The sequence below is a fragment of the Aspergillus sydowii genome, assembly GCF_001890705.1.
Source record: "Aspergillus sydowii CBS 593.65 unplaced genomic scaffold ASPSYscaffold_2, whole genome shotgun sequence".
Lineage (NCBI taxonomy): Eukaryota > Fungi > Ascomycota > Eurotiomycetes > Eurotiales > Aspergillaceae > Aspergillus > Aspergillus sydowii.
Genome location: NW_024467860.1, coordinates 2,145,546 through 2,160,586, shown reverse-complemented (window position 1 = coordinate 2,160,586; position 15,041 = coordinate 2,145,546). Strand labels below are relative to the sequence as shown.

Sequence of the window (15,041 nt, the reverse complement as noted above, 5' to 3'; positions counted from 1 at the left end):
TCTTGTGAATGTCTGAATGAATCTCAGCACCCAAAGACTCATGTTAAAGCCCTGTTCTGTCTGTGGTGTATATTGCCGATGCTTAATTTGTTTAATTGAACTACATATCTATTGTTTATGTTGCTAGGGTTATGGCACACGAGTTATATTTCGTATGTGCCTATCCTAGTAGGCCACGCAGAGCGCTGTTTCGGGCAATAGGCCTAAGTGTTCAAATCTCCGGATAGTTACATGCTATACCTGGCATGAAATAGACATTGCATTGTAGTGCAAAAGTGATACATGTCCGAGTTAGTATATTGTGCTCCTGACGCGGATACTACAGTGTTTTTTCGGCATGAGCATCATTCGTGTTGACCGCTTCTGCTCGCAATATTGTGATGAACTAGAATCTCTTCCGAAACTCAAGTCTTTGCGCCTGTGTTCAGTTTCAGCCGGAGACCGATTTTGACAGTTCCGAGAACCCACCCAAGCTTCCGGACTGAAGCTTCGGTTTGAAGAACTTCGGCAGGCGACCGTCTGCCAAAATGCCGGAGTCTCGGAGAGCCTGCTGCAAAAGAGATTTCGACCGAGAAGACAGCAACGAACGTAAAAGTATTTGCTAGTAGGAAAACTGCCGGTGGATGAAAAGGAAAATAGGCCTCTCAACATTGGACAGATGCAACAGCAGGACCCATGCCAAAGTTCCAGAAGCAGTGGGTCCACGATGAAAAGTTTTGCCCGGCAACGGTTGGCCAGCGACGGCTGATCTCGCTTGTCGCTAGCGTGGTTCGGCCCTGCCAGCCAAATTATAAAAGGCGGCTCTCCCCCGTCCATTTCGAAAATCAAGCGACTCTACGTACGTTCTCCTGCCCCCTACATTGGGCTTTCCCCTTCCCTCTCAAGCATCGTTGCTAACCGCCTCGCCTGCAGTTCAAAGAATCACTTTAGAGTAGACGTCCCTCATTGAGCTCATCTAATGAGCCACACCCCCTACCCTTGCTGATGACTGCTATGTCCTCGATGCCCTAAAGTGAAGCCGTGTTTACTCCCGCCTCGACCTGTCTTCTCTGGTACGAACTGCTTCGGCGGGCTTGTTCCGGGTTGGCCCTGGTCTAGGGAGTGGTGATGATCTTGACCTTGTCCTGACGTCTTGACTTCGGTCGGTCGGACTTTGGTGGGTGTCGAGGAGGTCTGAAAGGCTTTTCCTCTTTTCTTTTCACCTTGATGTTGGTGTTGGAGAATTGGGAACTGGGGCTCATTTTCAGTTAGCAAAATACCAATTGGTTTTGAAGAAGAATATCTTGTGCCGTTTTGTAGCTCATCTGTAAGCCGTCTTGTAGCAAAAGGGTTCGTTTGAAATTTTTTTAAAGCTGGAGCAGATTCTGATGCCTGAGGCCACAGCGGTCCAAATCGCAGCTTTGATTCGACTAATTACTTCAGAACACGACCGGGACGATAAAGAACGATAAAGAACGCTGGGTATCATTAACATGCACAACAATACTACAGACGCCGTTTGCGAGACCGCAATCGTGTCTGACTTTGGCCAGACGACGATGAAGTAGTCTCAACACGCTTCGACACCTTCGCAGGCGCCTTTTCAGCCCTGGGCTTCTTCGTCTTAACTGTCTTCTTAACCTTGAACGTCTTCAATCCATTCTCTTTTTTCTCCTTCCCCTTCCCATTTCCCCTCAACATGGAAACTTCTCCCCTGCTCAACATATCCACAACAGCCTCAACCTTCTCCGCCCTCTTCGACACCGCCCCAGTCTGCAACCGATGCAGCACCGAATACCTATCCGTCCGATTCAACCCGTCAAAGACCTCTTTCGCCCTCTCATCCACACCCAACGCCTCCTCCAAATCCGCCGGAACCTCAATGTTCGCAGGCCCATCATAAGCCCTCTCCCACCTCCCATCCCTCTTCGCCACCTCCACAGCCTCCAACCCAGCCCTCCTCATCCTGCCCGCCTCAAGAAGCTTCGCAACCGTGCCTACATTCTTCGCAGACCAGAGACTCTTCGCGCGCCGCGGCGTGTACCGCACCAGCCAGAATTTCTCGTCCAGCCCGTTCGCGCGCCCGTCGATCCACCCGAAACACAGCGCGACTTCCACGGCTTCGGAGGCGCTTATGGATGCGATTCCTGAGGACTTTTTGGCGAGCTTGAGGTAGACGCCTGCGGCCGTGGTGTGGTTCTTTTCGAGGAAGGTTTCGAATTCTGGTGCGTTGGTGAAGGTGTGGATTGGGAGGTCGGTTGGGAGGGGTTTTGTTGTTGGAGGCATTATTATTGTCTTTGTTGTTGATGGTTTGTGGAGGATGATGCGGGTTCCTATTTGCGTTTGTAGGAGTGGGCAGGTTCTGGGGGAGGGGTTCTGTTGGAGAGGAGTAATGGTAAGGTGAGTGGAATTTCTAGCTGTAAGGTGTAGATGCTCTTTTAGGAGTTGAAACATGTCGATAGGAGAGAGCTGGGGTTGCCATGAGCTTGGTGGTCTTTGCAAGGTGAGATTGCTTTCTGCTCGGACGAATCACAAATCACGAGACGAAGCAGGCCAAGGGCGGCACGTGGAGGGTCAGGCTGATGTTTTGTAGATAGTTACGTCGTACTAGGGTTGGGTTTGTGCTCGTAGCTTCTCATTGATCCATTATCATAAGGTAAGGTAGTAAGTAGGTACATCATTTCGTTTCCGCATTCTTGCTCTCCGATGCGTTTGCATTACCACCACCACCACCACCACCGCCGCCGCCTCCGTTCCCCTTGGAACCGCCCTTGTTCCCTCGGCCACTACGTCGTCCGCGAGAAGACGAGTTGCCGCCTGAGCCTCCCTCGTTAGGTTTTCCACCGCGGTTGGCACTTGCATCTGTGCTAGGGGCAGGCTGTTTGGCTTCACCACGACCTTTTCCACGTCCTTTCTCTGCGCCAGGGTTCGCTTTCCTCTCAAGAACAACAACTTGGCTTTGGGCGACGGTCACAGGGCTAGCGGCGATAGCTTTCTGCAGCCCATCAGGCTCGGCAAAGTCAACATATCCAAAGCCCTTCTTCTTGTCGATTTCCACCTTAACGACTTTCCCAAATGGGGAGAAGGCAGTTTCGAGTAGTGGTTCCGTCACTCCCTGAGACTGGTTGGCATGTTTGAGGAACGCTTGAGTAGCTGTAGGTGTAGGTGCTGGTGTCGTCGCCGTCGAAGCCTGTTTTCCTTTCCCGGATTTGGGAGCCCTTCCGGAGGTAGGTGTAGTTGGTGCGGGTGTGCTAGTTTCGGATCGTTGGGTGGACGATGTTTCGCTAGCCTGAGGGGTGTTGCCCCCCTTAGCCTTTGAATCCTGAGCCGAGCTTCCCTTTGGCAACTTGGCAGGCGTATCCTTCTTGCTGGCCTCTGCATTGGTGTTCCCGTCGGTTTTAGCCTCGTCATCTCCAGCTGCTCCTCGTCTGCCCCTTCGACGGTTACTGGATGGCGCAAGCCCCAGATCCCGTTGCAATATCTTTGCGGCTGCAGCAGCACTCCCGCGCTCTCTCTTTCGCTCAGGCGCTGGTGTTGTTTCTTTCGGCGAATTTTGCGCTGTAGAAGCCTTAGACCCCTGCTTGGAAGCCAGATTAGCAGCCTGCTTGTTCGCTGCTTTCACAGCCTCCTTCGTAGCCTTGTCGCTCCTTGATTTCTTCTCTGTCTTCTCAGTACTACCAGCCGTAGCTTCCTTGTCGGCCCGCTGCAGAAGCTTTTTCGCTTGAATCTTTTCGGATTTTGAATCCTTTTCTGATTTATGTCTTGATGATCGGCTCGAGGCTTCCTTCGCCTTGCTAGCTTTCTTTTCTTTGATGTACTGCACCAGTGGCGTGGTTGTTATAGTCTCCTTCTTGTCCTCCCCATCAGCGGTGGATTCGACAGGGCCAGATTTTGCAATAGGCTGGGTGAGGCTTTCGAGAAACTGGATGAACTCTGGTTCCTGGTCGATCGTTCCCTGGCGAGCATCTTTGCGAACACGACTTCCAGGAATTTTGGCGTACGGTGCAAATTCTAAGTTCGGAGGGCCTAGGAGGACTGGATCGTTGGCGGTGTTACGGGCGTCTAGGAAAGACGCCGCCCGGACCTTATCAGAGAGAGGCCCAATATGCTCGCTCGAAACGACGTAGAGGTATGCTCGAGAAGGTCGAGAGGGTTTTGCTGGACTATTGATTTACATCATCAATTAGCTGCTATCCGGTTTCCTCTTGGATGTGAAGTACTCACTCTTTTGAGACCTTTCCAGGCTTGTACTGACTCCAACTGACTTTTCCGCCTCCGAGTTTCCATTCTTCACCCAGCGCTGTGTCAAACTTCTCCTGCGTTAAGCCTGGAGGCAAGCGCCGTATAAGTAGCTTTAACCGCGGGGCTGCTGGCTTCGGGGGCTTCTTGGATGCGGGTGCATTCTTCTGAGTCGCGGACGCGGGAATCTGAAGAACACCTCCGCTGGATTTCGACAGAATTTGTGTCATGGTAATCTCCAAATCTGGAGGTCACTCCTGGTCCACTGTGAGAGGAAAGTCGGCCAGGAGCGAGGAGTACGGATAATGACTGAATAGAGAAATATCGAGCAATCTCACAAGCTTCACAAGCAAAGCGACGCCCCAGGTGACGAATATTTTGTAGCTGAGGTCTGCAGATGACCTTTGATGTGAAGGGAAGCTGCTGCTTGAAATCCCCCGCTGACCACCCGGCAATAAAGGCACACGTGACTAGAATCGGCGATAACCAACAGGGCTGCGGGGAAAGGGTGAATGGCACTTTCATATCTACATGAGTGAGTTTTTACAATCTGCATTCGGTGTTGCTTATTCGAAATATCCTGGACATTCTTTCTTTCTCTAGCTCTTTCTGCGGTTTATCACTTTTACACGATGTCCGACAACGGGGTCCCTCAGCCAGGACCAGCGAAGCTGAAGCGCAATGCTGGACCGGACGAGTGGCTTGAGGCAGCCAAGAACTGCAAATACCTCTCGGAGGCGCATATGAAGCAGCTCTGCGAGATTGTGAAGGAGTACATGATGGAAGGTATGCTACGCTCTGAGTCGAGTGACATTATAGCGGTTTTTGTTCATGAGCTAATCTTCGTGTGTGCGCGTCTAGAATCGAATATCCAGCCCGTGTCCACACCCGTCACAATTTGCGGAGATATCCACGGACAATTTTACGACCTCCTAGAGCTATTCCGCGTTTCCGGTGGAATGCCAGATGCCTCTCTGGCCGAACCACCCAAGTCTGTGATTACATCGGACGACATCGAGCCGCCAACTTCGATAACGGATCCGGAGCTGAGGAAAAAGCTGAAGAATCCGGGGGCTGCGGATGATGATGATGATGGAGATGCGGCCGAGGACACGGCTCAAAGAGAGCGATCTTCGAGTTCAGGATCTGCAGATTTGGCAGTCAACCGCAACTTTGTGTTCCTTGGTGATTATGTGGATAGAGGATACTTCAGTCTGGAGACTTTGACTCTATTATTATGCTTGAAAGCCAAGTTCGTTGACCCGTGTCCATGTCAATAGGATGAACGCTAACCATCCTGCAGNTTCCCTGACAGAGTAACACTGGTTCGCGGCAATCATGAGTCTCGACAAATCACGCAGGTCTACGGTTTTTACGAAGAATGTCTGCAAAAGTACGGAAATGCTTCCGTATGGAAAGCTTGTTGTCAAGTGTTCGATTTTATGACCCTCGGTGCTATTATTGATGGCCAGGTTCTGTGTGTTCACGGAGGATTGAGTCCGGAGATCAGGACCCTCGATCAAGTCCGTGTTGTCGCTAGAGCCCAAGAAATTCCACACGAAGGAGCGTTTTGTGACCTGGTCTGGTCTGATCCAGACGATGTTGAGACATGGGCAGTTAGCCCCCGAGGAGCCGGTAAGTTCAGCAAATACACCTACAATGGATACCCGTGCTAACATTCGTTCCAGGTTGGCTGTTCGGCGACAAGGTTGCGGATGAGTTCTGCCATGTGAACGACCTAACTCTCATTGCCCGAGCCCACCAGCTCGTAAACGAGGGTTATAAGTATCACTTCACAAACAACAACGTGGTTACCGTCTGGAGTGCACCCAACTACTGCTACCGCTGCGGAAACCTGGCGTCAGTATGCGAGATCGGGGAGGATCTGAATCCAAAGTTCAAGCTGTTTAGTGCTGTTTCTGACGATCAACGGCATGTACCGCAAGCGCGGGGAGGGCGCAGCGAGTACTTTTTGTAGAATATCCTTTGTCCTACACGCATTCGCTTTTCGTGGCGATGAAGGCATTATTGGCACCGGCGCTGGCGTTCGGGAGAGTATACCTGATGTATTGGCCTTCCTAAAAAAGGCGGTTGACGGGCATCGTATCATATATAACGATTTTAGAGCACGCTTAATGAATGACATCGAATTTGCGATTTTGTGTCGACGCTTGATATACTGTAGAGCCGGTTAGGTGCTACTTTGAAACAAAGTGTACATGCCGTGACCATCTCCGTACAATTGAAAGAATTTACCCACCCTCTACTAACCGTGGACTACAAGCAGTACACCTTGCGGAGGCGACTGCCTGGTTCCATCCGAGGCCCAAGTAGGTATGCGGCAGCCCCGGGACTGATTCCGAATTCTTCGGAACACAGCCCGGGATCGGCTCCGAGCATGCATAAGAACAGCCGACAGCCAATACAACAGCCAAACCAACGCATCCAGAGACAGACGCTATTAATGTTACCTTATGAACTCATATTCTAGCATTATTTACCAGAATAACGTCACAAAATGCCATCAACAACACAGACAGACGTCCTAATCTGCGGCAGCGGCTCCGCCGGCCTCAGCGCCGCAACCTGGCTCGCACGCTACGGGATTCCCTGCAAGATCCTCGAGCGTCGCCCGGGCCCCATGACAATGGGCCAAGCGGACGGGGTACAGTGCAGGACAGTTGAGATTTTCGAGAGCTTCGGAATGGGCGAAGAGTTGCTGCGCGAAGCATACCATGTGCTGGAGGTAGCGTTCTGGGCGGACGACGGGACGGGTTCAGGGCGGGTTGTGAGGTCCGGGAGGGCAGCGGATGTACAGCCGGGATTGTCCCATTGTCCGCATGTTATCCTGAATCAGGCACGCATTAATGGGCTGTTTATTGAGGCGATGAGGAAGTTTAATGGGCAGGAGATTGAGTACGGATGGGATGTGAAGGGGGTGCAAGTTTTGGGGGAGGGGGAGTATCCGGTGAAGGTTACTGCGGAGAAGGCTGGAAAGGAACAGAGTTTTGAGGCGAAATATGTTTTGGTATGTTTTATTGCGTGGATATCCATCCGTATGAATTGCGTTTGTCTGACTGGGGTTTAGGCTTGTGATGGGGCGCATAGCACTGTTCGCAAAGCGCTGGGGTATAACATGATTGGTGATAGCTCAGACGCTGTCTGGGGCGTTATGGACATGGTTCCACGCACGAACTTCCCTGATATTCGCAAGAAGGTCTCAATCCGTTCCAAAGCGGGCAACTTGCTGATCATTCCCCGCGAGGGAGAGAACCGTAATCTCACGCGGTTTTATATTGAGCTTCCTGCGGGTACCAGGGCGAAGGATGTCAAGCTCGAAGATTTGCAGCAGGCATCTAGAAATATTCTAAGCCAGTACGAGGTGGATTTCACGGAGACTGTGTGGTGGTCTGCATATGCTATCGGCCAGCGACATGCAGATTTCTTCCACAAGGATTACCGCGTTTTTCTGGGAGGCGACGCCTGCCACACTCACTCGCCAAAGGCTGGCCAGGGTATGAATGTCAGCTTACAGGATGGATATAATATGGGCTGGAAGTTGGCACATGTTTTGAAGGGGCTGGCTCCTCCGTCGCTCTTGGAAACATATGTCTTGGAGCGACAAAAGGTTGCTATCGATCTCATTAACTTTGATCGATACTTTTCAAAGCTTTTCTCGACAAAAGGAAATGCTTCTCCAGAAGAGTTCCAGGAGGGCTTTGTCAAGTCTGGAAAGTATACGGCTGGGCTGACGGCAAAGTATGACGAATCACCCATTACCACTGATCTGGGGTTGTCAGACTTGGCCAAAAACATTATTGTGGGGATGAGGCTTCCTAGTTCCCAAGTGGTTCGACACTGCGACTCAAAGCCAGTCCAGCTGGCGACTTCGTTCAAGTCTGATGGTCGTTGGAGGGTGATGGTGTTTGCAGGGGATCTGGGCATCCCCCAGAACAAGACCAGACTGGACGCGGTAAGTCACTATAACGGCTTATTCCATGAAGCCCGTGACTAACGAAGATTTCAGATTGGAGCTTACCTTGGCTCCAATGAGAGTCCACTACAAACATTCCGGTTGAATGGCGGCGATTCTGACAGCCTCATCGAGCCGATCCTCGTGGGATATGGACCCCGACACAATGTCGAGCTTGAACAGATCCCGCCGGCGTTTTACCCCATTACGGGGAAGAACCAGATCAAAGGTCGGTGAAATTGCATATTTTGCACAAGGAGTAGACTGACATCAAGTAGACCTGCACAAGATATTCTTCGACGACGAGGCCTACAACAAAACGCACGGCCACCTCTATGAACACCTTGGGATTAACCCGCAGAACGGTGTCATTGTTATTGTCCGGCCTGACCAATGTGCGTATATCAAATCGCAGTATTATTCGATGAGATCTTGCTGACGAACCCATTAGATGTTTCTTCGGTCATTGCCATTGATGACTATAGGCGAATTGGACAGTTCTTTGCGGGATTCCTCATTAAACACGAGGCAAACTCTCTGAGCGGCAGCAAGCTGTGATGTAAGAGTCCCGCGACAAAGAATGAGCTTATGAGCATGGTTGGGAAAATGTGTGTAAATATCAACTTGTATAGTCCCGGACCCTGTAAATAAAACGGACGTATAGAAGAAGCTTCTTATCTTGGCCACCTAGATAAGGCAGAGATCCACCATACTAAGTATTATAGACAATGAGATAATAGCCCTTGCTCAGTGACACTGATAAACTGTTTAACAGGCAGCGCAGTTTTTTGGGTGCATAGAATAATACCATGCGCTGTGGGTAAGCTGCGCCCTCAATGTACAGGAACTTCAGCCTGGAGCTCAGCTCTGTCAGCTCGGAAATGGAGATGCACCTCGTATAGACTCTGAGTCACCGTCAACACTCACAGCCAGAACACTTAAAATCTCATCCAGAACCTCCAAAGCCAACTTGCCCTGCCTTGAATCCAAGTTCAAGCTGGGAAAGCCTTCAGGATGAGCTCCAAATTCAACTATACAGTTGCCCCGCACCTTGAAGAATTCGCCGTCCCATTTCCCACCTTCCGCGCCGCCAACCCCAATTATGCACACTTTGTAGGCGGCGGCCTGATATTTTCACGAACTGCAGTACCAGAAGACCAGGGGATCAAGAATGGGGCAGAAGGGGAGAAAACACCACCACCTTTCCGGCTTCTCCTTCTCCAACGCGCCTTCGAAGATTCTTATGGCGGACACTGGGAAGGGCCCGGCGGATCCTGCGACCCTGAAGACGAGACGCTACTAGACGGGGTCGCACGTGAAGTCTTCGAAGAGGCCGGCTTGCGTGTCTCGAGGTTCGTCGAGCTTGTTGGGAAAGATGAGTGGGCGAAACTACGTTCGGACCGGGTCGATATAGTGGCCAAATATACGTTTCTTGTGGAAGTACACGAGGCAAAACCTGCCGTTTCTGGAGGCGATCATGATGAAGGTCGATTACCGGCTAATAAGCTGGGTAATGGAACTGTGGTTCCTGGTTTAGAGAGAGGCTGGGAGCATAGAATCAAGTTGGACCCTGCGGAGCACCGCGCATTTGAGTGGGTTACCGAGGAGGAAATTAGGCAGGGCGAGGAGGATAGTGAAGGGAAATTCAAATCGTTTGCGGGTCAAGGGAAGACGATGTTAGATGCTTTTCAGATGCTAAGAGAAAGATCTCTGTTGGCCTAGGTGGTGGTGACATTTGTATCTTGATAGAGACAGCGAATATTGGGAACAGCCCAGGGAAATTATATTTCCATAATCAGATATACATTGCTAATAGAACTTTGTTTTAAATTTAGAGAAAAATGCTCGAGAATACAGATGTATTTGCATCTCGTCATGCAGCTATCGGGCGATGTATGCCTGAGGTGTCGAGGTATGGATTTCTCCATGGTTCAACCACAAAAATTCCCAAACCTTCATCCATCCAAACCTTCCCTAACAGAGTTTCACGATTCTTCCCTCGTGGTACTACTTCTTCCCGCAGGTTTCAAGTCGCCGTACCTGCAATGCCGGATCTAATCTAGATCGTCTTACTCACTAGGAATCTCTCGCTTCGCGACAAGTGCATCCCCGCTCTTGAAGAGGGGCGATATCCAACTTTTCCCCAGTTCAACATGGCCGACTCCTCTGCCGCCGAAGGTTTGTCCATCCATTGAATCTTTCCTTGCTTTGTAGCGCAAAAGCTAATCAATTTATCTTCTAGGTCTGCTGACCCTCTGGCATTCCTTCCGTCTTCCTTTCCTCGTTGCGATCGCTTCCGTTTTAGTTATCCTCCGCTTCCGCCGCGTGCTCCAGGCTCGATCCAAGGCCGCTACCGCTTCATCAGTCCCACCATCTCCGCGCAGTTTGTCACCCGAGAAATCTCCCAAGTCAGATGTGTTGCCTGAAATCGTGGAAAAGAAAGAGGCCGGATCGCTCAGCAGCGGCCGTGTTTCGCCAAAACCGACGGCAGGCCCGAAGAGAGTAACAGGCAAAAAGCCGACAAAGACCGCCGGGAAACGATCAGGATCTGCCGCCAACGAAGAACCACAACCTGTGACTTTTATACAACCTATTATATTCTGGGCGTCGTTGACTGGAAGTACCGAGAGGTACGCCCAAACTGTACTGGAAGATTTGCGGACAGCGGCGCAAAGCCAGGCCAACCTCGAAGATCGTGAGCGCGGGCTTTTACCTCCTCAGATTCTTGACCTTGCTGAAGTCGATTACGATGACTACTTTACGACGGCGCCTAAACCCCCTTCAACTTCGCCCGGGACACGTTACGTCTATTGCTTCCTTATCCCCAGCTACAATATCGACACTATCCTTGATACTTTCCTGGGACATTTGGATGAGACGCACCATGACTTCCGCATTGATACGGGATCTTTGTCAAACCTCGCTGGGTATGCTGTTTTCGGTTTCGGAGATAAAGAAGGATGGCCGACCGAAGAGGAAGGATTCTGCTCGCAAGCCAAAGAGCTTGACAAATGGATGGCCAAGCTTACCAACAAGAAGAGAGCCTACCCTCTTGGGTTTGGCGATGTAAAAAGCGATGCCGAGACTTCCCTCAAAGAGTGGACAAGCGGATTTCAAGATATTCTTGGTGATATCGTCAAGAACGGTGGCTTGGGAGAAGGCGTTCCCGGCAGTGGTGATCCCCTTGAGAGTGACGAAGAACAGTCTGACGATGAGGAGTCTGGTTCAACCAAGCCAAAGGCCCGCGGCCGGAAGAAGGCCCAGGCAGTGGTCGATCTGGAGGACATTAAGATGAGCACCGACGGACAAGTCGGGAGCTCGCCCATCCCGGTGGATTTCACGACAGCAGGAGCCGGCTCCCAGGCCATCCAGCCGACGGAAAAGGAAATGGTCCCCAAGACTTCCCCTACATATGCCTCTCTCACAAAACAAGGTTACACGATTGTTGGTTCCCACTCTGGTGTTAAGATCTGTCGCTGGACCAAATCCGCGCTACGTGGACGAGGATCATGTTACAAGTATTCATTCTACGGCATCCGATCACACTTGTGTATGGAGGCAACACCATCTCTTTCTTGCAGTAACAAGTGCGTGTTTTGCTGGAGACATGGTACAAACCCGGTCGGAACCACCTGGCGATGGAAGGTGGACTCACCGGACCTCATTTTCGACGGCGTCAAGGAGGGCCACTACAAGAAGATCAAAATGTTGCGTGGCGTTCCAGGCGTCCGGGCAGAGCGCTTTGCAGAAGCAATGCGCATTAGACATTGTGCTCTCAGTCTTGTCGGTGAACCGATATTCTACCCCCACATCAACCGCTTCCTGGAACTTCTTCACGGCGAACAAATTTCGAGTTTCCTTGTCTGTAACGCACAGCATCCAGATCAACTAGAGGCTCTACACCGTGTGACCCAACTTTATGTCTCAATTGACGCAAGTAACCGCGACAGCCTACGGAAGATCGATCGCCCGTTGCACCGCGATTTCTGGGAGCGTTTCCAGAAATGCCTGGACATTTTGCGGGAAAAGCGCTTTGTCCAGCGAACCGTATTCCGTCTCACCCTAGTTAAAGGATTCAACATCGATGACGAGGTCGTCGGTTACGCCAACCTTGTCGAAAAAGCACTTCCATGCTTCATCGAGATCAAGGGCGTGACGTACTGCGGTACAAGCACCAGTGCAGGCGCTGGGCTAACGATGCAAAATGTCCCATTCTATGAGGAAATTGCTGCATTTGTTGTCTCGCTGAATGATGAATTGAAGCGCCGTGGTCTTGACTACGGCATTGCTGCCGAACACGCTCACAGTTGCTGTGTTCTCATCGCGTCAACCCGTTTCAAGGTCAATGACAAGTGGCACTCGCGGATAGATTATCCGCGCTTCTTCGAGCTTCTGGAAAAGGAGAAGGCCGACGGAACCACGTTCCGCCCGGAAGACTACATGAAGGAAACGGAGGAGTGGGCACTGTGGGGTAACGGTGGTTTTGACCCGAACGATGAACGTGTCTACAGGAAGGGCAAAAAGAAGACTATTCAAGAGGCGACAGAGGAGTAAGGAAGGTGTCCTCTCCTGTCCTTGATTGGGTATATTCTTTACATCAGCTAAACTTCTCCATTGTGCTGGTCGACCCAGCAACTCTACCATTACTGCGGAAGCCATCATGTGCTTAAGCAAAGACAGAGCTGCTATTAGTAGCAGAGCACGAGTTTTTCCGACAGGAATGCCTCAAAAAGCATTGTCCAAATTCTTTGCTATGTTGCGTATTAAAATACAAAAGCTAGCCAACACCACATCTAAAGCCTCATGTAGTTGCTTTGCACATACAAGAAAGCTATCTATATAAGCAATGGAATTTTAGTAGTATTCTACCAAAACTTCACCCACGCTGTATACCGTATATCAATTGTGACCATTTTGAGCCATTCGTAAATGACCGGGCACAATCTCATCCATCCCTATACCCTGACCGAACCCCGACGCTCCTCAAACATCTCGTCAATCTCCACGACCGACTTATCCTTCATCTCAGGAACAATCAGCCACGCTAAGCCCAGCGCCACGATACAAAACTCCGTATACACGAACCCCGTCTTCGCACCAAGCGCGCCCTGATCGTCGTTGAAGATGTAAGGTAGCACCAGGCCCAGAATCCCATTCGAGAGACAATTGAGGAGCCACCCCAGACCTTGCGATTTGGCGCGTAGTTGGAGCGAGGAGGCTTCGGCGCCGATGGCGTATGAGGCGGGCCAGACTGTTAGGCCTACGGTTGTTATTATTACCATTAGGGTTATTTGGGTGTACCTATGTCTCAGGATCGTGGTTAGTTCGGGTTTTTTTTTTCTTTTCCTTTGCCTTTTTTTCTTTTCCTCCCTTTTTACTCCATTGGAAAGCGGACATACCAGATCATCACAGTCCCAGCGAAACAACCAACAACCCCCATCCCCGTCCAGAGGAAGACGCAAACAGTTAACCCGAAAATAACGAGAGGACGACGCCCGAATTTGGTTATTGTAAACATACTCCCGACGTTGGCGACGAGACCTAAACCGACGCCCACTTGGAGGAAGACGAGGCTGCTACGCGCACTCATGCCGACAACTTGCATAAAGTAGCTTCCTTTCGCCAACAGCGTTAACCCGAAGAGTTGCGGTAGGAGACTTGCGAACAGGACTATCGCCGTTCGACGGCAGTTCGTGCCTCTGAAGCAGTCGATGTATCCCGGAGCAGAGGCGGCGGCCCCGTTTGTTTCGCCTTCTAGCTCAATTGACAGGCGAGTTTGTTCGAGGAGTGTATCTGCATCTTCAGGTGAAGAGACGAGTCGCTGTTTGCTTTGACGGGCTGCCTCGAGGTTGTTCTTGCGGATTAAATATGCTGGACTTTCCGGCATCAAGAGTGAGATCGTTAGAGGTAAAGCGGAGAAGGCCCATTCGGAGATGAAGCAGTGCTTGTAGCCGTTAGGGCCGGGTTTACCCATTGAGACATAGACAACTATGCTTCCTATTAACTGGCCTAGGAGCGTGAATATGGGGAAGAATGCGAGGATTGGGCCGCGTAAGGTGGGAGGGAGGACTTCGGACATGTAGGTCTGCGTAGTACACATCACCATATTGACTGCGAAGCCCTGGACGAGCTTTGCGGCGAAGAAGATGGACCGTCTTCCGGTGACATCGCTGGAAAGATTCGATACGTATGCTATGGCTATCCCGGTAGCTGATATGATGCTTGCAACTGTTAGCGAGCGGCGTCGTCCTGCGCGATCCTGGACGTAGCCTCCTGCGAGAGCACCGAGTATGCCGCCAACTGGATTTGCGACGTTCCAGAGGCCTAACCAGAGGGCTGGAATTATGAGCTTTTCATCAAGTAGACGACCAAAGTCTTTTCTTTCAATGGCATTAGCATTGGATGGAGTGGAGACTCTTTAGGGCTAGGTGCTCGAGGAGAACTCACTGGAATTCAGGCATAGAGGATACATTGCCTACGATGACAAGATCATATCCATAGAGAAGAATGCCTGACGTTAGAGCTAGGCACCATGATAAAGTCTTTGGAACTCTTCTGACGGATTGTGCAACCGACTCTTTTCCTTGTTGATTGGAATATGGAGGTGGTCTGTTCTTATAGCTGTTCACGGCTGCTGGTGTCCTGTCCATGGTTATATGCATCGTTTTCGATACGATAGTAGACACAATTTCAGTGAATAGGGGACCGGGGCTACAGATATAATTACTTCTGACGCACGAATTGTGACTGTTTCACACCATCACCCGCAGAGTATGACGAGCGGAGATTAAGTTAGCCCGTACAGCAGTGTAACAACCTTGGGTTATCAACGGAAACCCAGCTTCCTTCC

At 50.8% G+C, this 15,041-nt stretch overlaps 7 protein-coding genes across 7 annotated transcripts; 3 read left to right on the top strand and 4 right to left on the bottom strand.

Annotated features, from left to right (window-relative positions):
- Positions 1-195: 195 nt before the first annotated feature.
- On the bottom strand, positions 196-1,150 carry ASPSYDRAFT_649193 (uncharacterized protein). Its single transcript, XM_040850297.1, has one exon. The coding sequence runs from the start codon at positions 814-816 to the stop codon at positions 292-294; it is 525 nt and encodes a 174-aa protein (XP_040706311.1). The 5' UTR covers positions 817-1,150; the 3' UTR covers positions 196-291.
- Positions 1,151-1,409: 259 nt separating this feature from the next.
- Positions 1,410-2,265, bottom strand: ASPSYDRAFT_55372 (YdeI/OmpD-associated family protein; the record flags this gene model as incomplete). Its single annotated transcript, XM_040849028.1, has 2 exons — positions 1,410-1,416; positions 1,565-2,265. The coding sequence occupies 2 exons, from the start codon at positions 2,263-2,265 to the stop codon at positions 1,410-1,412; spliced, it is 708 nt and encodes a 235-aa protein (XP_040706310.1).
- Positions 2,266-2,656: 391 nt separating this feature from the next.
- ASPSYDRAFT_86190 (putative nonsense-mediated mRNA decay protein Upf3) lies at positions 2,657-4,448 on the bottom strand (the record flags this gene model as incomplete). The annotated part of the gene is made up of 2 exons (XM_040851618.1): positions 2,657-4,142; positions 4,204-4,448. 2 exons carry the CDS (start codon positions 4,446-4,448, stop codon positions 2,657-2,659), a joined length of 1,731 nt encoding a protein of 576 aa, XP_040706309.1.
- A 271-nt stretch (positions 4,449-4,719) lies between these two features.
- sitA (TOR signaling pathway phosphatase SitA) lies at positions 4,720-6,317 on the top strand. Its single transcript, XM_040850848.1, has 4 exons — positions 4,720-5,004; positions 5,080-5,474; positions 5,526-5,853; positions 5,907-6,317. Exons 1-4 carry the CDS (start codon positions 4,851-4,853, stop codon positions 6,194-6,196), a joined length of 1,167 nt encoding a protein of 388 aa, XP_040706308.1. The 5' UTR covers positions 4,720-4,850; the 3' UTR covers positions 6,197-6,317.
- A 354-nt stretch (positions 6,318-6,671) lies between these two features.
- Positions 6,672-9,913, top strand: ASPSYDRAFT_196230 (putative phenol 2-monooxygenase; the record flags this gene model as incomplete). Its single annotated transcript, XM_040843725.1, has 5 exons — positions 6,672-7,246; positions 7,307-8,191; positions 8,246-8,420; positions 8,470-8,586; positions 9,189-9,913. The coding sequence occupies exons 1-5, from the start codon at positions 6,737-6,739 to the stop codon at positions 9,911-9,913; spliced, it is 2,412 nt and encodes an 803-aa protein (XP_040706307.1). The 5' UTR covers positions 6,672-6,736.
- Positions 9,914-10,344: 431 nt separating this feature from the next.
- Positions 10,345-12,745, top strand: ASPSYDRAFT_28135 (flavodoxin and radical SAM domain protein; the record flags this gene model as incomplete). Its single annotated transcript, XM_040844480.1, has 2 exons — positions 10,345-10,369; positions 10,434-12,745. 2 exons carry the CDS (start codon positions 10,345-10,347, stop codon positions 12,743-12,745), a joined length of 2,337 nt encoding a protein of 778 aa, XP_040706306.1.
- A 401-nt stretch (positions 12,746-13,146) lies between these two features.
- On the bottom strand, positions 13,147-14,841 carry ASPSYDRAFT_143008 (uncharacterized protein; the record flags this gene model as incomplete). Its single annotated transcript, XM_040841302.1, has 3 exons — positions 13,147-13,492; positions 13,591-14,571; positions 14,639-14,841. 3 exons carry the CDS (start codon positions 14,839-14,841, stop codon positions 13,147-13,149), a joined length of 1,530 nt encoding a protein of 509 aa, XP_040706305.1.
- Positions 14,842-15,041: the final 200 nt, after the last annotated feature.

What these genes read in the sequence shown, in the direction of transcription:
- sitA (XM_040850848.1), top strand. Translation starts at nt 4,851, where the DNA reads ATGTCCGACAACGGGGTCCCTCAGCCAGGACCAGCGAAGCTGAAGCGC. An exon ending in GAAGGAGTACATGATGGAAG is followed by an intron (nt 5,005 to 5,079) that starts GTATGCTACGCT and finishes GTGCGCGTCTAG; the next exon opens with AATCGAATATCCAGCCCGTG. An exon ending in AGTTAGCCCCCGAGGAGCCG is followed by an intron (nt 5,854 to 5,906) that starts GTAAGTTCAGCA and finishes CATTCGTTCCAG; the next exon opens with GTTGGCTGTTCGGCGACAAG.
- ASPSYDRAFT_649193 (XM_040850297.1), bottom strand. Translation starts at nt 816, where the DNA reads ATGGACGGGGGAGAGCCGCCTTTTATAATTTGGCTGGCAGGGCCGAAC.